Source organism: Malus sylvestris, chromosome 13 (genome assembly GCF_916048215.2).
Source record: "Malus sylvestris chromosome 13, drMalSylv7.2, whole genome shotgun sequence".
NCBI classification, from domain to species: domain Eukaryota; kingdom Viridiplantae; phylum Streptophyta; class Magnoliopsida; order Rosales; family Rosaceae; genus Malus; species Malus sylvestris.
In genome coordinates this window covers 455,762-480,442 of record NC_062272.1, presented here as the reverse complement: position 1 = coordinate 480,442, position 24,681 = coordinate 455,762, and the positions used below count along the sequence as shown (strand labels likewise).

General features: G+C 42.8%; 1 protein-coding gene and 1 long non-coding RNA gene across 5 annotated transcripts; one reads left to right on the top strand and one right to left on the bottom strand.

Moving 5' to 3' along the window:
* Positions 1-57: 57 nt before the first annotated feature.
* Positions 58-24,024, bottom strand: LOC126596696 (pre-mRNA-processing protein 40C-like; the record flags this gene model as incomplete). The annotated part of the gene is made up of 14 exons (XM_050263366.1): positions 58-625; positions 761-883; positions 1,027-1,173; positions 1,553-1,696; positions 2,057-2,180; positions 2,702-2,808; positions 2,906-3,046; positions 3,497-3,580; positions 20,588-21,034; positions 21,151-21,229; positions 21,526-21,563; positions 22,341-22,477; positions 22,657-23,290; positions 23,914-24,024. Coding segments are annotated over 14 exons (2,634 nt in total), but the record flags the coding sequence as incomplete, so codon positions are not given.
* LOC126595774 (uncharacterized) lies at positions 8,864-10,208 on the top strand. Of its 4 annotated transcripts, none has more exons than XR_007613677.1 (4): positions 8,864-9,289; positions 9,373-9,470; positions 9,578-9,651; positions 9,827-10,208. It is a non-coding gene; the product is annotated as an uncharacterized LOC126595774 (long non-coding RNA). The 4 variants fall into 4 exon arrangements; XR_007613675.1 differs by having other exon boundaries at positions 9,554-9,651; XR_007613678.1 differs by having other exon boundaries at positions 8,865-9,289; positions 9,589-9,651.
* Positions 24,025-24,681: the final 657 nt, after the last annotated feature.

The following is a 24,681-nucleotide window of genomic DNA, read 5'->3' as shown; positions in this document are numbered from 1 at the left end:
CAATCATGGTACTATTCACTTTACCTTTTATTTTGTCATTACCATTAAAACTCAAAGTTTTCAAAACATTTTCATTAGTTTTCTTTGTTTTTGCCCTTCTCAAAAGTTGAAAGACTCAAAATTCAAGGGGGATATGTATTAAGTGAAAAAAACCTAGCAACATCAGCTTAATCACCTCGATATAATTCGTATAATACAGAAGTGTCGTTTTTGTGCTCGACCCGTCACCCGTCCTACTCGAGTCAAAATTACGAGGACTAGGGGAAATTAACTTCAAGTTCCAGTCTCTAAGCTTTAACCAAAAACATCATCGCCGATCGTGAGTACCCCTGGATCCATAGGGATTCCTCCCAGCATCGATAGAACTTCTACTTTTAGCATCTGTTTTCCTATCTTCCTTACGACCAACTGCTGACTTTTGCTTCCGCAGCATCTCCTCAGAATATCGCCTCCACAAAACTTCCCTCTCTTTTCTTGGCGTCTTGTCGTATCTGGGATCCGTCTTTAGAATACGTTTTGCAGTTGACCACGAATTAAGAACTGTTTTTCCATCTTCTGTCTCTTGGGACGCTGCTTCTGCAGTCAAGACTTCGGCCAACAGAGTTCTGAACTCATATGCACATCGCTAGAAAAGCCAAACCAATCAAGTAAAATATTACAAAAGCAGCATTTTTTAACCGGAACAAGTTATAAACAAGAGGACTTTTTTTACCAATGAAAACAAAATTGAAATAGATTGAAGCACTGGATTATATATTACCTCGTTTAGCATCTTTACATGTTCCCGGAAGAGCTTATCCATGTCAGATGGATCTAAATCAGGGTTGGCTGCACGCCTTTGCGGATCCTTCTCCAATTTAGGCTTAGAGCCTGTCCAAGATGCCTGAGTACATGATAAGCCAAAAGGTTTAATAATCTATCAACACACGATACACCACACCATACCATAGTAAATGTGCAGAAATTCATAGCAGATGCGTAGCTTAAGCTAATGAAGCTAAAACCCAAGTGAACAAAAGATAATACCTGAGGATCTTTAATTGTTTCCACAAGTAAAGCTTGAAAAGTAGCAACTGCCTCCTTCCTGCGAACTTTCAGTCGCACCCTCTCTGTTTCTTGCTCTTCTCTTTCCTTCCGCTTCCGCAGTTCTCGTTCCCTTTCCCTCAGTTTTTCCTGAAAGCCAAGGGAAACAAAATCTTTAGCTTTCTTTTTTGAAGTACACACTTCTAGATGCAATACAGTTTTATTCTCTCTTTTTACAGATCATTTAGGTTTTTTGTCAACTGTTTTGAAGAACTAATTCTCAAAATCCCCACCAACACACCATCTGAAGTGACAGATATATGTTATGCATACATATTTTCTTTCGAACAAAATTGAAGAGTAGGTGGGAAAGGCGGAGAGCCTTTCTCATCAAGTAAATTTATCATTACCTATTTCCTTCTTCTAATAAACGTTTCCTTATAGGTCCCATTCACTTATACAGACAGAAAGAAAAGAGGAAGGAAGAGGATGAGGGAGTTCCTAACAAATGCAGATGCACAATTTTTACCTGCTCGTCACGTTTAGCTTTTGCCTCTCGTTCTGCTTCCTCTTCCACAGCTTTTAGTCCTGATATATACTGATTGAATAAAACTTCCCTATCCTCATGCCTAACATTTTTGTACCTTGGGTCATTCCGCAGACTATCTTTCACCTACATAAAGTCCCCAACATAAAATAAGTTCATATAAATTTTCTAGCACACCAAGTATCTCATACATTCAAAAGTTTTTTTAATAAAAAATTTCTTAACCTGTATCATTTACATTTTAAAATGAAAGGGAGAATAAATTGAAACAACTAACACAAACAAAATTAATAATGAAGTTATTGCTTAAGGATAAAATTCTACTTTATTATTATTTTTTTTTTTTAAACTGCTGGATGCACATTCATGATTGACCAAAAAGAAGACACACTGGTAGAATTTATACCAAAAGCATCCAGAAGTACATTGTCTGGAAGACTCTTCAACACATCAAATAAACCACAAGCTGATGTAAAATGCACCTACCCTGGACCAACGAGAACTAACAGTAATATCTCCTTTCTCTTTAAGCATGGACTTAAAACCAGCTGCTGCAGCAGCACACTCTGCTTGAGCCTTTTCTTCAGCAGCCCTCTTCAATGGAAGGACCCTACAAGCAGAATAGAAATCATGTATGACCATTAAGATATAAATTGAACATAGATAGAACCAAAATTAGATTTACCGTGTGAATCCAAAGAGATTTATGAGCCAAAGGACACACCCAACCAATCTGGGGATCTTGTCACTAGCCTACTACTTGCTGACTCATGTTGCTTTTAAGGGTTCAACATATATTTGAATAAGAATTCAAATCGGAACAAAGGAGATTCAAATGTAATAGCTCAGCAGGGATACCTAATACCTGCACTATAGATGGATTCTTGAAAAGAACATGGACAAGGATATGGCCATGGAACAGAAACCATTAGTCCATTACTATATCCCCTCAAATCAGTTCAGAAATCGATATTTTTCTTCCAGTGGACATCTTGTCCTCTATGTTGTACAATTTAGTTAATTAAACTATCTATTTCCTATTGAAAAAATAAACGAATAGAGGACTAACTACACAATAATATATGTAAAACACCATGGATATCGATCAGAAGTCTCCTTGTTAGGTGATACCTTTCATTCAACAAATGCTCCCGATCTTTGCGATCTAAAGCCTTAAAGCGTGGATCATTGCTCCATTTCTTTCTGAAACTTTGGTAATCAGTGTTATGGTCAATATCCTGAAAATTTGAAAGTGACTACATAAGCAATCTCCAAATCCACAGTTGAGCTAATAAGATAGACATAAGAAAGCTAAAATAAGGCAATCTACACGACCTCCGATGTTTCATCCAATAACTGCTTAAATCCCTCTATTGCAGCCTTCTGAGCTGCTCTTTTTTCCTTTCTCTCCTCCTCTGCACGTGTTTTAACATAGTGCTCAAACAAGGACCTGCGAGCTTCATGACTTGGGATGGCCTGCAACAGTAGAGACCTTTAACAATAGAAGTGTAACGCAAAGAAAACACAAACTTCTTAGTCTGGCATTACAGAGATCAACAATAGATAATACTGGAAGAGAAAAAGAAAGTTCCGCATCTAAGGCAGTATCTGCCCAGGAGGTCAGCACCGACTGGAAGATTCTATTGTAAAGCCTCATTAATTAAAGTTTAAACTTTTCACAACACTTGCAAATTAAAAATTAAAATAAAATTTAATAATAAAATAAAAGTGATTTGGGTATCAGTTGTTAACATGCACCCTAAGTCAATTGATTAAGAATTGACCCAAATATTGGCAGGAACAAATTCACCCTTCCAAAAATTAGCAGACGCATGAATCCAACAAACCTGTTCAAGAAGTTTCAGTTATAGGTTAGCCCCCTAATTTCCAAAACAGTGAAATTCCTAATGTTTGGACTCAACAAACCTTAAAGCGTGGATCAAACACTATCTTTGGCAGTTCCTTCTCCCACTTCGAGAACGGTGCCACTCCCCATTCTTTAAGCATCTCCTGTATATATAATTGCCAGATGATTAGCATTTCTTATTAACAGCATTTAAAGTTGGAAATAAAACCAACTTTCTAAAGTAGATCAGCCACATTTGCCTTTAACCCAATTCAGGGATGGCTGTATTCGAAGTTACGTCAAGGAGAAAAAAGTACAAAGCAGCAAACCACACTTTCTATATGCTACAGGTCTTAAGTTGAAATCTTCAAAAATGATCACTAGTATGGATTAAAAGATGACTCAAAGGGACGACCACCACCACGATCGCGAAACGGACGGTCATGGAAACCACCAGCACCGCGATAGCCACGATAGCCGTCACCACCATTGTTGCGAGACCCATCATGTTGAGGACGACCACCCCCACGTGAGAAACGGCCAGAGCCACGATCGCCGCCGCGATCAGAAGAGGAGCGGCCACCAGAGGCAGAAGAGCCGCGGGAGGCTACCAGGGCCGAGACGCTGGAGTCCGGCGGAGCAGGAGGATCAGCAAGGCGGAGTTCAGCAGCGAGAAGAAGAGCCTCAAGATCAGGAAGGGAGATGGGGTTGTCACGGGCCTGAGCAGCAGCAACAGTGTTCTCAAATTTGGGGCCGACATTAGACATGACGACCGGCACCATGTCATCAGCAGAAACAGGTGCCCCGGCAAGGGCCAATTGATCTGCAATACCATTGATCTTATCAAGAAAGTCAGAAATTGAAGAATCACCTCGTTTGGTCTGGAAGAAAGCAGTACGAAGCTGAAGAATGCGACTTTGGTTTGTAGAAGCAAAACGCTGCTGAAGAGCAACCCAAACATCACGGGCAGTGGAATGACGAGCAGTGGCGGCGAGGGCCTGGTGACCAAGAGAGCCATTGATCCAAGAAAGAACAAGCTGGTCCTTCTGAACCCAGTCAGCATACGCGGGGTTGGGTTTGGAAGAGGCGTTGCCGGTATCGTCAGACAAGAACGCCGAGGGGCAGATGGAAGTACCATCAACAAAAGCCAACAATTGACGACTGCGAAGAACAGGTAGCAACTGAGCCAACCAAAGAGGATAATTGGAAGAGTCAAGTTTGATGGAGATCGCATGAGAAACAGAAGGGAAGATGTCGGAGGAAGGAGTAGTCGAACTGGTTGAGGCAGCCATGGAGAAGAGTAGGAAGAATCCGAAAAAAAAAAAAAAAGACGTTAGTCACTGGCTCTGAGTACCATAAAAGATGACTCAAAGGAGGAATTGCAGACAAGACAGCAAAAGTAAAGGAAGGTATTTGGGCTCAATCCCTCGATGCCTTAGAGGGTGCATTATCATTGATTTAAATAGTGTACAATGACTTGATTTACAAGAATAATTAATCTACAAATAATACATAAAGGGAATGTTTTAATGAAACAAGGAAATCTGGAAATCATGATGAAACAGGAAACAATCCCAAGAGATCAGGAATGTATCATCCGTTATGGATGTCCAAAAGTCAATTGACTCATGTTGATGCACAAAATCAGCGAAGACTTTGGTACAACAGAAAGTGTCAGGTTTTATGACCTTCGCTTGGTTGCTTCGGTCACTAGTGAGGATCAGTACGTAAATGAATAGAGACAGAGAAGCAAACACAGGATGTACGTGGTTCACCCAGATTGGCTACGTCCACGGAGTAGAGGAGTTCTTATTAGTAGTGAAAGGCTTACACAAGTACAAAGGATCAAGCTCTCAATTTAGTGAGTTCTTGTGAATGATTTAACACAAATGGCATTAGGCAATATTGTGGGGGGATGACCCCTATTTATAGAAAAACTTGTAGCTTTGTCACATTGACATGTGTCATGTTATGATTGGTTCTTGATGTTGACACGTGCTGCGCTCTGATTGGCTTCTAATCTTGACACGTGTCGAGTAGTGATTGGCCTCCTGGTCGGAGGGGAACTCTTCTGGGTCCTTGACAGTATAGCGTTGGCCGGTGCTCGGTAGTTTCGGGATTGGTCAAGTATGGTACAAACAGTGCTCCCCTAAGTTCCCGAGTGAGGGAAACTCCTCGGTTGGGGACTTGCAAGATCCAATCCCTTGAGTAATCACGAAACTTCTAAGTACCGAAGTGTGGTCTGATCTTCATTTGCCCTTCTCTGGAAGTACCTTTCCTCCATCCGGGAATGGTGTATTTAGCTGATGTTGACGCACAAGGTAATGTATCAATTTCACTTGAAGCTTAGTTGTAGTTTCGGGCTTAGTCAAGTGTGATACAAACCCTATAGTAGGAGTCCCCCAAGTCGCCGAGCTAGGAGATCTGCCGAAAGAGGTGACAGACAAGGTAAGCAGTCAAACTTCCAAGTAAGCAACCCAGGATCAGAGGTTTGACTTCGGCTTCCGGTTGATTGTTCTCATTCTCCTTGTCTCTCATTCAACTGCGAGGATAAGGAGAAGCAAATGGATAAGAGATGATATGAGATACTTTTGCTTTTGAAGAAGTAACTTTCCACAGGCTTATTCTTGAACTGTGCTGGAGGGTTTTCTGGTGCCCTTCAGAGTATAAGGCCGACTCAAAAATTTAAGGGTCAAAACAAGTCCATCAAATCTAGAGTACGTTCGACCTTGATGATATGGGATACTTTTGCTGTTGACGGAATAATGAATGTGGTATGGAAAGGTGTCGTGCTGTAGTGATCTGTTTCAGCTCACCGTTGAACCTTCTGCTTCAATCTTTTGCATGGCAGAAGTGGTGTGCAACCTTTGCATTTAAATGGTCCTTCAGAACATTCCTTCATAGTGACTCATCCACGCTTGGCAGCTTCAGTGTAAAGAGCCAATATCTGATCAACTGTCATGAGGTATTTGCCGGTGGAATTCGTGACCTTGACAGCAGTTGAGGATGAGTACTCGAGAGCAATGCTAAGTAAGCAACCAGGCAAAGGCTCCAGGCAGTCAGTTCCAAATTGGAGGTTTGATTTCAGGTTCCGACTGACTGCTCTCTTTCTCCTTGTCCTGCAGGTGTGGACAAGGACAAAGACAAAGACAGGGAGAAAGCATGATATGGGATACTCTTGCTTTCGACCCTGATGATATGAGATACTCTTGTTCTTGGTGTGGCTTATTTGCTGAGGTATTATCGGGGGGAAATAAAGCTGAGTATTTCGAGAGGTTATGTTGAGGGTGCCTTTTCGAATGCGAGAAAGGGTTGAGCATTTTTGCAGGTTTTTCTGTCCGTTGAGGAGGGAGGTCAATGTATATAGGGATTTCCCAATAACAAGTAGTAATGCTATTCCTTTACCCTTCTTGGTCACAGCAATGTAGTGGGAGCTGTCAGCTTCACGTGTTTTAATTTTGTCAGAGCACTTTGAAAAAGTGGTATGTGGTATCTGGAAAGCTGATGTTACGTGTGAAGATTACAGACAAGCTTTATCTAAGGAAATTTGGCTCTCGAAGTTCTGAGAGTTGTGCCTCTTCGGTTTTCGAACAAGCAATCCCGTCGAGGATCTGACTCTCGAGATTCGGAAAGCGGTGCTACTCCGGTTTTTTAGAAAGTAATTATGTTGGGAGTCTTTTCTCGAATGTGAGTAAAGGTTGGACGTTCTTGCCAACCTGTCTTGCCGCAAAACACTGAGGTCGACACACATAGGGACTTTCCAGTTGTCAAGCAGTGGTGCTGTTCCTTTACCCTTATGGGTAATAGTAGGGTAGCTGGAACTTCGAAATTCTCGTGCCTAAACTTTGTCAGAGATCTTTGACAAAGTTATATGTGGTACCCGAGGAGTTGATGGTGCATATGGAGAGCGGTGATTGAACAGTAAGATTCACGTGCTTTCTACTTCACCAGAAATCTTCGACAGAGTGCCCGTAATTTCCGCAAAGCTGATTGTGCATGTGACAGGTGCTGACGAGGCTGAAAAAGCAGGTGCTTCTTCGATTTCTGAGATCGGCCCTCGTGGTCTCTGAGCAGCCCAGCTTTTGAGAAAGCAAACGCCTCTTCGATTTCTGAGATCGGCCCTCGTGGTCTCTGAGCAGCCCAGCTTTTGAGAAAGCAAACGCCTCTTCGATTTCTGAAGCTCCGTCGAGTGCAGATTTTTATAGAGGCTGACATTAAGTTCCACAGCACACTTGAATCTCTACCAGTAGAAGCTCATTTCTTGCACTTCTAAGATCTTGATTTGTCTGACCTCTTCCTTCTTCAACACATTTGAAAATGTCTGGACCCTCCGACCGTCGTTTTGACTTGAACCTTGGAGAAGAGACAGCCACGCCTTCTCCAGACAACATATGGCGCCCATCCTTCATATCCCCTACTGGTCCTCTTACCGTTGGGGATTCTGTGATGAAGAATGATATGACCGCTGCAGTGGTGGCCAGGAACCTTCTCACTCCCAAAGATAACAGACTACTTTCCAAACGGTCTGATGAGTTGGCTGTTAAGGACTCTCTGGCTCTTAGTGTTCAGTGTGCAGGTTCTGTGTCTAATATGGCCCAACGCCTATTTGCTAGAACCCGCCAAGTTGAATCATTGGCTGCTGAAGTGATGAGTCTCAAACAGGAGATTAGAGGGCTCAAGTATGAGAATAAGCAGTTGCACCGGCTTGCCCATGACTATGCTACAAACATGAAGAGGAAGCTTGACCAGATGAAGGAATCTGATGGTAAGGTTTTACTTGATCATCAGCGGTTTGTGGGTTTGTTCCAAAGGCATTTATTGCCTTCGTCCTCTGGGGCTGTGCCTGGTAATGAAGCTTCAAATGATGAACCTCCAATGCCTCATCCTTCTGGGGTTTTGTCAAGTACTGAGGCTCCGGATAACCACCCTCCGGTGCTTTCTCTTTCTGGGGCTCTACCGACTGCTGAGACTTCCTCTAAGCAACCTTTGTGAAGGCTCCCTTTTGTTTGTTTATTTTGACTCATGTATATGTACATATTTGTGGCTTATCGAAAATATTAATAAATAAGCTTTGCTTCATTTCAACATATTGTGTTAAATACACCAAAGCCTTCTTCATAAAGTTCTTTGAATTTTTGCTTTTGTTGAAACCTGTATTGTTGAAGCTTTGTGAGTGAAGCATGTAGTTTGAGGTAGTGTTCCCTTAATTTCCCGAGTGAGGAAAACTTCTCGGTTGGAGACTTGAAAAATCCAAGTCACTGAGTGGTTGTGAGACTGCCGAGTATCAAGGTGCAGTAGCATATGGTGGGAGTCCCCCAAGTCTTCAGGCGAAGAGAGTTGCCGAATGAGGTGTCTCGCGTGTTACTAATTTGTCAAAGTAACGAATCCTTGTTTCGATGTCACACATTCGTATATGCTTTATCTAAAAATATTTCCAACTTTTGTGTGTTTGATGCTGCATGCTATTGACTAGACAAGATCAAGTGCAATTAGTAGCTTTTCTCTCTTTTTCATCTTTTCTTTGGTGGAATTGCTTTTCGTTTCCACTAATCAGCCTGAGTGGATGCAAGATAACACCTTTCTCTATAGCTCAGATTGCAAAGTCGTCTTCATGAAAGTTTTTCCTTATCTTGTGAACTACAACATATCCAAATTTGAGATCCATCGGAGTAGTACAACTTCAGAAATTCAAGTATGATGAGTAACTGTTCATCAATGTTCTGTTAATCCGTCAGACTTGTTGTGAGCTTCGAAACTCCATTTTCTCTTGTTCAGATCAACATACTTTCTTCATCGAAGTTGTTCCTTAACTTGTGAACTACAACATATCCAAATTTGAGGTCCCTCGGAGCAGTATAACTCCAGAAATCCAGGTATGATGAGTGACTGTTTATCATTTGTCTGTCAACCCGTCAGATTGGTTGTGAGCTTTGAAACTCTATTTTCTCTTGCTCAGATCAGCATGCTTTCTTCATTGAAGTTGTTCCTCAGCTTGTGAACTACAACATATCCAAATTTGAGATCCCTCGGAGCAGTATAACTCCAGAAATCCAGGTATGATGAATGACTGGTTATTATTTTTCTGTCAACCCGTCAGATTTGTTGTGAGCTTCGAAACTCCATTTTCTCTTGTTCAGATCAGTATGCTTTCTTCATTGAAGTTGTTCCTCAGCTCGTGAACTACAACATATCCAAATTTGAGATCCCTCGGAGCAGTATAACTCCAGAAATCCAGGTATGATGAATGACTGGTTATTATTTTTCTGTCAACTCGTCAGATTTGTTGTGAGCTTCGAAACTCCATTTTCTATTGTTCAGATCGGCATGCTTTCTTCATTGAAGTTGTTCCTCATCAACTCTTTCATAACATATCAAAAATTCAGGATGAACTAACGGTTAAATATTTCCAGATCTTCGAAACATCACAACAGCTTCGAAATCTGCAAGAAGCCGACTATCATGTTTGGAGCTTCAACACGTTAATTTCCGTCGCTCAAACAGAAACGATTCCTTCTTGAAAGTTGTTCATCTGCTCAAGAACTAGAGGGTGTCCAAAATTTAGCTCCATTGGAGAAAAGCAGCAGCTGCAAAAATTTGATAGAGGAAAGGAGGCGAAGCTTTGTTGGATTTCTAGGCTGGGGAAGATTCCAGTTTTTGTAGCAACTTCAGTACTGGTGAATTGCTTGTATTTTTGTCCATAACTAAATTTTGGACTTTGAATTATTATTTGATCTATTATAATATGTTTGGGAACATATATAAGTGAATAAATAAGAGGGAAGATTTTGGGCCCTTGTGGGTGTAAAACAAAAAATGTTTATGTTTACCCAAGTGTTTTTGTACAAGTTCAAGGGCATCTTGGGTTTTGTGAACAAAATTTGTTTATTTGGAGCAAGGTTTTGTGTTGAAGCTTTGGTGTTGAAGCTTTCTAGGTGAAGCTTTGATGGTGAAGCTTTGTAGATGAAGCTTTGTAGATGAAGCTTTCTAGGTGAAGCTTTGATGGGTGAAGCTTTGTAGGTGAAGTTTTGGTGTTGAAGCTTTCTAGGTGAAGCTTTGATGGTGAAGCTTTCTAGATGAAGCTTTGTAGATGAAGCTTTCTAGGTGAAGCTTTGATGGTGAAAGTATGTAGAGGGAGCTTTCTAGGTGAAGCTTTTTTAGGTGAAGCTTTGTAGGTGAAGCTTTTTTTTTTTTTGGGTGAAGCTTTGTGGGTGAAGCTTTGGAGGTGAAGCTTTTCGGGTGAAGCTTTTTGGGTGAAGCTTTTTAGGTGAAGCTTTGTGGGTGAAGCTTTGGAGGTGAAGCTTTTCGGGTGAAGCTTTTTGGATGAAGCTGTTTGTTTTTTTTTTTTTTTTTTTTTTTTTTTTTTTTTTTTTTTTTTTTTTTTTTTTTGGCGCTTGACACGGTCTTCATTTGCTTGTTTTGTAGTGACTGTGGAAGACGGATTGCTTTCTGATTGAGAAGGGTTCCGGCATCGCTTTGCACCATCTTCATGTGGGTAATATAGGAACTTCCTTATGTTTTGATCATGCATGTAGTGATAGAATTTGTTTCTTCTTATTGTAGATGTCAGAGCCTGGAAGTTCTAGTGATGAGGGCTCTTCTAGCTTTAGCTCTAAGTCTGAGTCTGCAATGTCGGAGTCTTCAGGGTCTTTGTTAGAGTCCGGTACTAGAGAAACATTGGATGATCTTCCCAACCGTCAAACTTTAGCTATTGCTAGTTCTTCCTCCATGGCGTTGGGTGAGGGGGTTGTTTTTTATGTCATACCCATAGTTCGCTCTGAGTTCACAGCAGACCATCTAAAGAATAACTTGTTAGATAATGAGAAGCAGGTTGAGGCGCTAAGGCAGTCATGTAATATCCCTCGTAGTGTAGGGATACGTTTGGTACATGATGAAGAATGGCCTTCTGAGCCTCCCCAGGGTCATGTTATGTTCTACACCCAGATATTACTGACTTTAGGGGTGAGACTACCTTTACATCCGTGGTTGCAAAAGATGTTATCTTTGATCGGATATGCACCTGGGCAACTCAATCCTGGTTTCTGGGATACTTTGATTGGATTTTATATCATTTGGATGGAGTGTGGGTTGTGTGAGCCTTCCTTCCATCAGTGGCGTTACTGTTACAAGATGCGCCCAGCAAAATTATGCACTGGTTATGCCGAGTGTGCATGTCGGAGTGAGAGATAGCGTATTGTGTATGGTAAGAAAAAGGCATACTACACATGGAAAAACCGTTGGTGCTTTCTGTATAATGATTGGGAGTATGATAAGGGTGTCACGCCTGAGCGACGTGTGCTTACTCACTTCCAGACTGTAGGTTGTAACGTATCAACCGTTCGTACTATTTGCTATTTGTTATGGTCTTTTCTTGCTTCTAACACTTTGCTTCATGTAGTGACGCGGGGCACCATCAAACTGTTTGGGCAGGAGCTATCTGACATAGAGAAGGTGTTGAGGGTGCCCAAAGAGGATAGACACTTAAGCAAGCTACGACCCTTATTTCGTCGGTACGGTTTCCAACCCTTAGTTTCCGAGAGCCAGGGACGATCGAGTAAGTTGTATCCTTCATGTAAACTTTGCTCTTTTCCTTACTTTATTTGGAAAGTTGTATTTCTTATTTTGATTTTCCTTATGCAGTGGAGAAGGTAAGCAAGAAAACAGGGACTAGCACCCATAAAAGGAAAGCACCAGTGTTAGTTCCTTCGGAAGACATCCTACCGCATAAGAAAATTCATAAGTTCCGAGGGGAACCATCCGTTAGACCTAAGTCCCAAGATGGGGTCCTTAAGGGGCCTGCCTTTAGGAAGATTGGAGTCGAGGCCGTTGAAAATGCTGCTGCCGTAGTTGCAGGAGAAGGGAGCCGATTGTTGCCTCCTCCTCTTACTATGGAGCACACTATCCAGGAAAGTGATCCTGGTTCCCGCCATGAGGGGAAAGGCAAGGAAAGAGCTGGCAGTGTCCCGTGGAAGGACTTGAGGGTTGCCACGCGGCCAAAGGATTTTGGGGATATCAACAATTGCTTGGCAGGGCGTCGATTCGCCTTCGATGAGCTCGGAGAGCCCTTAGCTAAGGATGAATCGGATTGCGACCGGATGTTGAAGCTGTCTTCATATGTGAGTGTTACTTTGTCATTTCCTTACTTTTTCCTCTTTATTGTCATTATTTAGGTAGTGATGATCGTCTTGCCATGCAGGTCATGGCCGAGTATCACGACAGACTGCAAGAGGTTGAGCGGTACAAGGCAAAACTGAAGGAGAATAAGCAGCTTGTGGACGAGGCCCGAAGGAATAAGGGACTTTTTACTCAGGCTCTCCAACTGAAGGACGAAACCATGGAGAGCTTGAAAAGGCGAAATGGTGAGAACCTAAGGCTTAAGAAATTGTTTGAGGCAACTAAAAAACAGTTGGAGGTGGCTACCTTGGAGGTATCCAAGGTTAGGGGAGAATTGGATGGTGCCTTAGTTGAGATTTCTGAACTGGAGAAGAGCATTCCAACTGAAAGGGAGGCTGCTGTGCAAGAATACTTAAGTTCTTCGACCTTTCATCTTGCTATTAAACCCTACTGTGCTCAAGAAGCTCGCTTTGAAAAAAGGAAATGGATGGCCGTCCTTGATCGTTATGATGATGGGAGCATTCTTCGAAAATACCACGAAGATATAGATGAGCATCATCGAAAGGGCGAGACATTTGTCCTTGCTGTTGATCCTAGCAGCGAAGATGAGTCTGATAATGAAGGTAATGCTGATGCACAGACTCAGCATGGTGAAGAGGATCTTGGGGATGCAGAGGATGATGGTAGGACGCGGAGTGATACTGCCAGGGGTTCGGCTTCAGATGAGAATGAATAGCAGTGTCTTTACTATCTGCATGTATTCTGGATGTAGTAGTCTGATGTGTGTATAACATGTGCCCATGTTATAAGCTTGAGAGTTTTGAATTTTAGGTGTTTATGAGTGTTTGCACTATTATTAATGCATGTTTGGCTATGTATGAATAGATCTATTGTTTGGATATAAGCCATTGTTTGGTTGTTCCTTTCTTTGTATAGTCTTGTCGACACATACTTAGATTTTGTTTCGTGTTGGATATATCTGCTTTGAGGTTTCAACACTTGAGTGTTCCCTTGCTATGAATGTAAAAGAGTGAGGGCTGAGTTGGCTAAATTACCTCTTTATTGAATTCATTGCCAAATGGCCTTCATTACATAGGATGCCGAACGGCTATAGCTCAACACTTGTACATCGTGAGTCTATTTGTAGTAGTACTTCAAGTGATCAGCGTTCCATGGATGGCCAAGGGTCTTGCCATCGGAGCTTCTAAGTGTGTAAGAGCTAGGGCGACTGATGCCAATGACTTCATACGGTCCATCCCAGTTTGGACTAAGTGTGCCTTCACTCGGGACTCTGTCGCAGAGTAATCTTTTCTTTAAGACCCAGTCTCCTATTTTGAAAGAACGAGGCTTGACCCTAGAGTCATAATAGTTGGAGATGCGCTGCTTGTAGGCGACATTCCTCAAGTGAGCTTGGTTTCTGTGTTCCTCGACTAAATCCAAGTTGAGGGTGAGTTGTTTGTCATTTTCACTTTGAACGTAGTTCTGGACTCGGAATGTTGCTTGCTCGAGCTCAACAGGGACAACCGCCTCTGTGCCAAAGGCAAGTGAGAATGGAGTTTCTCCTGTTGAAGTCCGATATGAAGTGCGATATGACCAAAGAACTTGGGGTACAAATTCTGGCCAACAGCCTTTAGCTTTGTCCAAGCTGGTTTTCAAAGTGCGCTTGATTATTTTGTTGATGGCCTCAACTTGTCCATTAGACTGGGGATGAGCTGGAGAGGCAAAGCATAAGTTGATGTTGAACTTAGAGCAGAACAACCTGAACTTCTTGTTGTCAAACTGTCGCCCATTGTCAGTGACTATCGCATTGGGAATGCCGAATCTACAAAGGATGTTCTTCCACACGAAGTCTTCTATCTTTGCCTCAGTAATGGTTGCCAAGGGTTCTACTTCGGCCCACTTTGTGAAGTAGTCCACTGCAACGACTGCGTAACAGACTTTGCCCTTCCCTGCCGGCATTGGGCCGATCAAATCAAGTCCCCACTGGGCGAAGGGCCAAGGGCTGATCATAGGAGTAAGAGGCTCTGGAGGGGAATGAGGAATAGTTGCATATCGTTGACATTTGTCACATGAGCGGGATACTTTGATGGCATCCTGGTGGAGTGTTGGCCAGTAATATCCTTGGCGAAAAGTCTTGTGTGCTAGGGACCGAGATCCAGCATGATCTCCACAGACTCCCTCATGTATTTCCCGAAGGACGATTTCCGCCTCGGCAGGCGTAAGACACCTTAAGTATGGCAGGCTAAAACCTCGCTTATAGAGTTGATCATTGATGATCAGGTAGCGGGTAGACTTGTATCGAATTTGCTTAGCCTGGACTTTATCATTTGGGAGGGTGCCATGAGCAAGGAAATTATAGATCGGGGTGATCCAACTATCCCCCTGTTGTAAGTTGCATACTTCTGCGGCCATGGTGCTTGGTGTTGCCAACAGTTCGACATGAATTTTTCTTCCAATCTTGTCTTCCACAGCTGAGGCGAGGCGAGCCAGGGCGTCTGCATGACTGTTTGCCGCTCGAGGAACTTGGATGATCTGGTAGTGGAAGTGCTTGAGCAAAAGTTGTGTTTGCGCAAGATATGCTGCCATGGAGCTGTCCTTAGCATCAAAGTTGTTGGTAACCTGGTTGACCACTAATTGGGAGTCACTGAAAATATCAATTTGTTTAACCCCGAGGTGTTTGGCCAAACGTAATCCTGCTAGAAGGGCTTCATACTCGGCCTCATTGTTTGATGCCTTGAATTTGAAACGAAGAGCATACTCCATTGCTACTTTGTCGGGCGTAGTCAAGACTAGTCCCGCTCCACAGCCCTGTTGGTTGGATGAGCCATCAACATACAGACTCCATGCTGAGGTCGTTGATTCTACTTTCTGAGCTTCCGATGGTAATAAAGCTACTGCTTCAGGTGTAGAAGCAATGTCAACAGGATATGTGAAGTCGGCGATGAAATCTGCTACTGCTTGACCTTTTTCGGCTGGTTTTGGTTGGTATGAGATGTCAAACTCACCCAATGCTATCGCCCATTTGATCATTCGCCCAGACGTGTCAGGACTCTGGAGTATCTGTCGAAGAGGGTGATTGGTAAGCACGATGATGGCGTGTGCTTGGAAATAAGGGCGAAGTTTCCGAGCAGACATGACCAATGCTAGAGCTAATTTCTCAATGTTGGAGTATCGTGTCTCCGCATCTTGTAGGGCCTTGCTAGCGTAGTAGACGGGCCGTTCGACACCACTGTCCATTCGAATAAGAACAGAACTGACTGCTGAAGCCGAAACCGATAGATAGATGATGAGAGTGTCACCAACTTCTGGTTTGGAGAGCAGAGAAGCTTTACTCATGTACTCTTTGAGGTTCCTGAATGCCTTGGCACATTCCTCCGTCCATGTAATGTACTTCTTATTTCCCTTGAGTGCTTTGAAGAAAGGAGCACATCTGTCTGTGGCCTTAGAGATGAATCTGGTTAAGGCTACCACCTTGCCAGTAAGGCTTTGGATGTCTTTTGAAGTTATTGGCTCTTTCATGTCGAGGATTGCTTTGATCTTTTCAGGGTTAGCTTCAATGCCTCGTTGGCTAATCATGAAGCCTAAGAATTTGCCAGAGCCCACGCCGAAGGCACATTTGTTGGGGTTCAACCTCATTCGATACCTCTTTAGAATGGTGAAAGTTTCAGATAGGTTGGTGATGTGTTGGTCAGCATGTTTGCTTTTGACTAGCATATCATCAACGTAAACTTCCATGTTCTTCCCAATTTGTTCGGCGAACATTGAATTGACCAGTCTCTGATAAGTTGCTCCTGCATTCTTTAGGACGAAAGGCATGACTTTATAGCAATATAGTCCCCTGTCAGTAGTGAAGGCCGTGTGTTCTTGGTCTGAGGGGTTCATGAGGATTTGGTTGTATCCTGAATAAGCGTCCATAAAGCTCAAGAGCTCACACCCTGCCGTAGAGTCTATAAGCCTGTCAATAAGAGGAAGAGGGAAACTATCTTTCGGACACCCTTTGTTTAGGTCGGTGTAGTCAACACACATCCTCCACAAGACCTTTTGAAGCGAAAGACTTTCTTTGGTCGGATTTTTCCTAACAAGGACCACATTTGCTACCCATGTCGGGTAATTGACTTCGCGGACAAAGCCTATGCCTTTAAGTTTTTCAACTTCTGCTTTCATTGCCTCGTATCGTTCAGCGTCATAAGATCTTCGCTTCTGTCTCACCGGCTTGATCTTGGGGTCAATACTCAAACGATGACAGATGACATCGGGAGAGATGCATGGCATGTCCTCGTATGACCAGGCGAAGACTTCAGTGTTCTCTTTCAAAAAAGATATCAATGCTAACCGAAGGGGTGGTGACAATGTGGTGCCAATATTCACCATGCGGTCTGGATGATCTCTTGAGATAGGTACCTTCTCCAACTCTTCAGCAGGTTGGGCTTGCTGGGTGAAAGAGTCATCTCGAGGATCATCGGGTTAATTGTTGCTATCAGGAAGATCCAAGGTCGCTTCATCTAGGCTGGTCTTTGTGACTTGGTCATGTACAAACAGGGTTTCCTTGGGTCCGGGCAAGTGTTGTTGCTTAACTGAAGTGTTGTAACATGATCGTGCACTAAGCTGATCTCCTCTGATGTAGCCGTTGCCATGGGGGGTTGGAAATTTCATCAACAGCATATGCGTGGATACCATAGCCTTGAGATCATTGATGCCTGTGCGCCCAAAGATGACATTGTATGCCGTGGGGCAGTCAACCACTAGGAAGTTAGTGGTAATGGTAGCCGTGTAAGGGCCTGTACCAATAGTAAAGGGTAAATGTATGCTCCCTAAGGGTTGCACGATATCACCGGAGAAGCTTATCAGAGGAGAAATCGAGCGATCGAGCAAGTGTTCAGCTACACTGAGTGCCCTGAAAGCTTCGGCAAACATGATATTGACCGAAGCCCCTGTGTCTACGAGGATTCGTCGAACATCAAAGTTGGCTATGTGAGCCTCCACGATCAATGGGTCGTTATGAGGGTAGATGATGCCTCTTTCTTCCTCAGGGTAGAAACATATCGGATCCCAGTTAGGTTTTTGATACTTCCCTCCCCTGATGTCTTCCACGTGAAACACTTGGTGACCAGGCCTCAGACTTCGTTCACTGTTTTTCATGGCCCTATTGGAAGATTCAGATATGGGTGTGCCGCCGCTTATGGAATATATGACATTCACCTGGCGTTGGTTACGGTTATCCCTTTGAGGGTGAAGAAGGAATTGATCAATTTTTCCTTCTCGTGCCAAAGCTTCAATACGATCACGGAGGATGATACATTTCTCGCTATCATGGCCGTTATGCTCATGGTAGCAACAAAACATGCCCGCGTTATTCGGGGGCGTGTAATCTGGGTGCCTCGGCTTTGGCTTTGGTATCAGGTGAGCTATGTTGGGGTAAATGGCCGCGCATGTGGCATTCAAGGGCGTGTATGTCTCATACCTTGGGGTAGGGGGTATCTTGACGCGGGTTTGACCCACTGCATTGACTGCCTGGGGGCGAGCGTTATTGTGGCGATACCCTTGGTTATCGGGATAGTGTCCCTTACTCTTTTTACTGAAAGGAGAGTGGTGAGGATGGAAATCCTTCCTCTTGCCTTGAAATTGATATGTCTGTTGATTCGGTGAAGCATTATGCAAGGCATGGGGAGGTGCCACTGCTGTTTGGAAAGTCGAGGTCTTCTCATTTAGGTGAGTCTGGCTTCCACCTCCCACTTGTTGATAAAGGATGGTTGTAGGGGGTTTCTCCTGATATGTCTTTGCCTCGGCGGAGGCATGGTTATAAGCCTGCGCCATCACCTCAGAGTAAGTCTTCCAAGTATTGGCATTGATCATGTATTTAAAGAAACAATCACGTAGGCCTGCCGTGAAGGCTTTGAGGGCAGTCTTGTCGTCTGCCTCGGCACACCGGGAGTATTCATGGCTGAAGCGGCCAGCATACATACGTAATGACTCGTCTGGCTTCTGGCGGATAGTGTACAAGTCATCTGCAGAGTGCAAGCGATCGGTTTGGAAAATGTGTTGGGAAACAAATAGTTTCCTCAATTCCTCAAATGAGTCTACCGTCTCAGGTGTAAGACGACAATACCAATTTAGAGCTCCACTAGAGAGGGTGGAGGGGAAGAGAAGACATCGTTCTTCGTCGGTGTGCATCCGGTATGCCATGGTGGACTCAAAGAGGTTAAGGTGCTCAATCGGGTCCTCTTTTCCAGTATAAAGTTGCAAGCCAAGCTTTTGCTTTGTCTTTGCTTGAAGGGGGGTGTTGAGGATCCTCCTTGTAAGAGGGCCAGGCCTGGGTTGGTTCCAGTCAGGTATTTCAGCCTGACGTTCAGCCTTCAACTTGTTTACTTCCTCAAAAAGTTGTAGGACAAGGGGGTCCTGAGCTGAGTTATGTGTCACTGGAGCTTTCTTTCGTAAATCTCCATCTCCTATTGGAATTAGGAAGGTTTGATCAAGGGCATGTGATTTTTCCCTGGACTCGCTGTACTGGCTTCCAGGGTATGTCTGTCGGAACACCTCTGAGTCCCATGTACCCTCATGTCTCTCTAGGACTTGTTGCCCCTTCCCCAAATTGGTGGCCGACTTGGGCCGTGGCAGGGGACCGAGTCTCTCAGAAATCCTTGGGTCATTAATCTTTGAGCTTATATGGATGGAATTCTCTCGACGTTGCTTCAGGAAATCCCGACAATCGCGAAAGACGGCTTTCGATCCTTCTGCCCCTTCAGCAAAGAGGTATCTCCCTCCACTTCTCATGGTTCGGGTCGAAGCAACTGGGTTAAGAGAAGCCTCATGTTGATTATCAAGTCGAAGGGTAATCTGTTCCCTATCAGGGATATCTATGTCGAATGCATGTGACCCTCCATGTTGGAGGGCACCCAGTTGATGGTTGACTTCCACGGGGGCAACAAGCTCGCGTGTCTGAGCTTGCCTAGCTTCGTGGAGTGTCTCGAAGAGCTTCTCATATTGCTCCTGGAGGACCTCATTCCTCATTGCTATCTTGTTGTTCTGAGCTTCCAACTCATCGACTTTAGCTTGAAGAAGAACTCGTTTTCCTTCCTTCTTTCGTTGTTTCGCACTATGTGCAAGGGGGGTGTCATTCTGTGTGCTGTGGCTTCCTTCGCTTCCCATGTTGGAGAGGGATGCCTGATCAAAAGAAAGTGTACGAATGATAGAAACCAGCTTGACACAGCTGAAGAGAGTAGGAATAAGTGTCGTTTCCCACAGACGGCGCCAAATGTTGATGCACAAAATCAGCGAAGACTTTGGTACAACAGAAAGTGTCAGGTTTTATGACCTTCGCTTGGTTGCTTCGGTCACTAGTGAGGATCAGTACGTAAATGAATAGAGACAGAGAAGCAAACACAGGATGTACGTGGTTCACCCAGATTGGCTACGTCCACGGAGTAGAGGAGTTCTTATTAGTAGTGAAAGGCTTACACAAGTACAAAGGATCAAGCTCTCAATTTAGTGAGTTCTTGTGAATGATTTAACACAAATGGCATTAGGCAATATTGTGGGGGGATGACCCCTATTTATAGAAAAACTTGTAGCTTTGTCACATTGACATGTATCATGTTATGATTGGTTCTTGATGTTGACACGTGCTGCGCTCTGATTGGCTTCTAATCTTGACACGTGTCGAGTAGTGATTGGCCTCCTGGTCGGAGGGGAACTCTTCTGGGTCCTTGACAGTATAGCGTTGGCCGGTGCTCGGTAGTTTCGGGATTGGTCAAGTATGGTACAAACAACTCAAAACCATGAGTATAAAGAAAAAAGAAAACATTCAAACTTAATTCCACTATAAGAGACTAAGGGTACAATACGCATCTCTGCAATTTAATGTTCACATTAAATTTTCATGTAGCCTTCGCCCATGAGCGGTAGGTCTCGGGTTCGAGACTTGGGAGCAGCCTCTCCATAAATAGGGGTAAGGCTAGCCAACATTCACATTTCCCAGACCCTGCGTAAAGCGGGAGCCTTGTGCACTAGGTACAACCTTATTAAATTTTCATGTAGTAGAAGACTAGAAGTGACAAAGATACCTTGAATTGAATAATACACTCCTCCTTTGTTGGCCCACTGTCTGCATCCTCTGAATCTGATGAGGAATCAGACAAGTTTCCATCTCCATTAGTGTCTTTTAGCTTATCTTCGCTATTCTCACTTTGCTGGCCCTTAGGTGTACTCTCAACTCCTCTTGCACCATTTGATTCTGATGGTGCTGAAATTGGTGAAGACGTAACAGGATCCTGCAACTTCCTTTTAATGAGATCAAGTGCAGAAGATGTTCCCTGCACAGCTGAGGGTTTAAAAGGCATGGCTTCACGACCACCCGTGTTAATGGCTGGAGCACTCAAACTAACTGGTGCAGATCCCTTTTCAATCATTAAATTATTATTTGGCACTGATATTGTATGTTCTTTTGGCACGTCACTATCCTGTTTATTTCTCAATTCAATCACTTCATCTGGGATCTGCCAGCTACTTACCTGATCAGAGAAAAACAAGATACAATAAGCTCTGTAATACTAGTACTAACACGTATTCATACAACATGTTTCTGAATACCCCAGGCATTTCAATAAACAAGTAATAGGGCCCATACCTTGGTTTTGCTGTTATGGTAAAACCTTTTCCCATCACTGGTTGTGACCAATACCCAATCAGTTCCAGTCAAATTCACCCTAAACAGAAGAGAACCAAAACAAGAATAAAAGAACATTCTTATATCACAAAAACATTCTGAAACAACTTTAATATCCAAAATACAAGAGATAAAAAAAAAAAAGGTCGTACCCAGTGCACAAGGCTCCCGCTTTACACAGGGTTTGGGAGAGGTGAATGTCGGCTAGCCTTACCCCCATTTATGAAGAGGCTGCTCCCAAGTCTCGAACCCGAGACCTACTGCTTATGGGCGAAGGCACTAAGTGAAAAAAAAACAAAAAGGGGGGAAACCCCAACAGGATAAAGTAGAACTTACGTTGAAACTGGAGTTGGCTGCATAGAAACCTTACCAGGCTGCACAAAAAAGCAGTTGAAATTAATCAGACACATCCCCAACAGCAATGGTCAAATAAAGTCATGCATGATGCCTAGAAAAAGAAAATAAGCAATTACTTCAAACCAGATCTAGGGACACTGGAACTTTAGATCTTATCTTTTCAATAACTCCCTATCTTACCTTATACAGTTCTATAAGAAAAGATTAGGGTGCGAAAAAAAGTTACACAATGAAATCCTCATAATCATAGCATTCAGAGCATTTAAAAAGCCATCTCCAGTCGAATAAAAACTAATGATGTGATTTTTGTACGAATTTTATGGGAAAACAGGGAAGACAGCTAAACTACCACAGGGTATACAATAGGAAACACTGCAAGATCTAATATTCATTTGCAGTAGGCCAAATACGTATCACACTAAATATACTAGCATGTCAACATATAAAAAAACAACCTAGATATAAGTCATAAATTACACATGAGAAGATAAGGGACCAAAGCTCCATACCTACAGGGATATGAAGAAGAATATGGTCCATTTTCTCACCACTTATATTGGAATGTGGACACAACAAGGTGTTGGTTAAAATAAGATATTACTGGATAGAATGAACATGATAACTTCAAGGCCTGAGAATGAAATGCAGCAGCAATAAAACAAACCTCAAAAATATTTCAATCTGCATCTTAGATACATTTGGTAGTTATATTTAGGATTAGGCATCTTGCAAACTGAAATTTCACAAAGTGTTCATATCATATGAATCTAAAAGTTATTAAAATTTCCACGTACCTCCTCCCTAAATCCAGGAGGCTTATCATAAGTTGATTCACCGGTCAAAGCATTATAATAGTATACAACACCTGTCTCTGTCTTGTGGGCAGTCCAGGCATCCAATTGTTCGTTGACAACAGCTCTACCATCGGTACCTGCATCAGGGAATTGTTCCTGTCATCTATAAATGGCCCATACGCAATGTAGCATTGATTAAGTTATCATCGATGAAGGGGAAGGATAAACCAATAGAGAGAGAGAAAGAGAAGAGAGAGCCGTAATAGATTGTTATAAGGTCAAATAGTGTTTACCAAGTATGAAAGCAAAAGCGTACCAACGCCAGGATGAGGTAATTCTTTCTGCATCCCTGAAGACCCTGCCAACTGATGACGAGAACCAACGGAAGACAAATAATTTGCTACAGTATTTCCCACAGGAGTGACACCAGGAGGCTGAGAATCAGGTAAAGGAACAGAAGAGAGAGGCATAACATGTGCAGGCAAAGGAAAGGGACCAGGAAAGGCAGCAGGATATGGCAAAAACGGTGGCCTAGGTAAGCCTCCTATCTGTGGGGATGGAAGCCAGGGAGCACCCATAGCAGATAAAGATGGGTAAGGAGGACCTACATGTGGGTGAACTGCTGACGACTCAACAGGTACTGCTTGCATGTTTGGTCTAAGGGCTACAGAAGAAGAATCAATAGGTGCAGATGGTGCAGTCGGATTAAAAGACATTTGCACTGAGTGAGCTATTCCAGGGAGGCCAGGTGTCCTGGGAGTTCCAGGCATTCCGGGAGTCATGTTAAAAGATGGGACAGTGGGAACCAATGAAGCTTTTGGTCCCGCATTAGGAGCTGATGATACATTCACTGTGGAACTTGAAGTAGGAGCAGGCAAGGAACCAGAATGCAAACTAGTTGAGGACAATGAGGCATTACCAGTTTCTTGTGCAGTAGCAGGTGTGATATTCTGCAATCAACAAAAGATTTAGAAGAATTAATTTTTTGGAAAAAATCAAACCACTTTTCAAGTTACCTTTCCTTCTGGATCGTAAGCCAAAGGTATACAGCAGATAAAAAATACAGCAATAACTCATTGACAGCCTTTTGCTTTTAGGAAAAGGATATAAGAATATAAATATCGAAACAACAACCAGTCATTTGCTAGCGATTGCAGCAATACTCAGTTAATCAAGATAAATTCATGTTCATTCAAAGAAATTCCTGTTAGTCTAAAATGTGCTCTAACACGAGTATATGCATAATGTGTCTGAATAAACCCCACCCTAACTACAAAGGACCTTCTCGTATCGTACCGAAATTACTCGGGTATCAGCTTCAATGCTAGGTAACTATTGAAGTAACTTAATAGATTTGGTACTTCAACTATTTCAGAAGCAGAGCCAAAACCCTAATGCACATCAAAACTGCTCGATTCTATTTCATAACCTAGTAAATTCATCGCCATACATAAAAATCTAGTTCGTGAGGCACAAAGCTTTGAGTATAAATTAAGTAAGCGTAACCAATTTCCTCTCAAGAAAATAATTTCTCGGGAAACAAACAGAGAGCAATGAGAATTGTGCAACTAACCGGATTACGAAGCCAGAAGCGATGCGTCAGAAGATAGGGATTATCAACGATAAGAGAACGGCGGAGGTTTGTTTGGTCTCCCGGCCACAGCTGACGGTGAGAGTTGGCGTTTCAGTATATCTTCGCCGTCGTTTTAACTTTTAAGCCCACAGGGGGCGAAGTGAGAGGGAACGCGCGGGTGGCAAGTGGTGAGAGTACGGAGGAGGAGGTAAATTCAGCTTCAAACCAAAAACTTAAAAAATTTAAAAAACTAAAAAAACAAAAAAAAACAAAAAAAACAAAGAAGGGTAAATGGCGGTGGAAGAGAGGTGTTATTTCCATCACAATATCTTATCTTTCTACCCACTTTTTTATAAATTTTTTAATTACAAATTTGTCCATTTGTAAAATGACTAATAAATACCTTAGTTACCCTCTTTTGCATTACTTTTTTTTTATATAGAAAATAAAATAAAAAAGTTTGGGTGTGACAACTCTCACGCTATGTTTAGAAAATTTGTCTCCCTTAAACCCTAACTCATCATTCCCATCTCCTTTCATTCAAAGAAAGCAGAAAGAATGAACTTAGAAGATGAAGTTTCTATAGAAGAAGTAGATAATTATATTTCCGTCGAAGAGGTAAAAGATAATTTTATGTGGGTCATCTTAATTTGTCGACATCGTACAATTGAAGCATTGCGTGACTTTTTATTTGAATTTGCATTAGGTTATGGTGCAATTTGTTTCACGTTTTCCTATGAGAATTCTTGTAATTCGTTTTCACTAGGT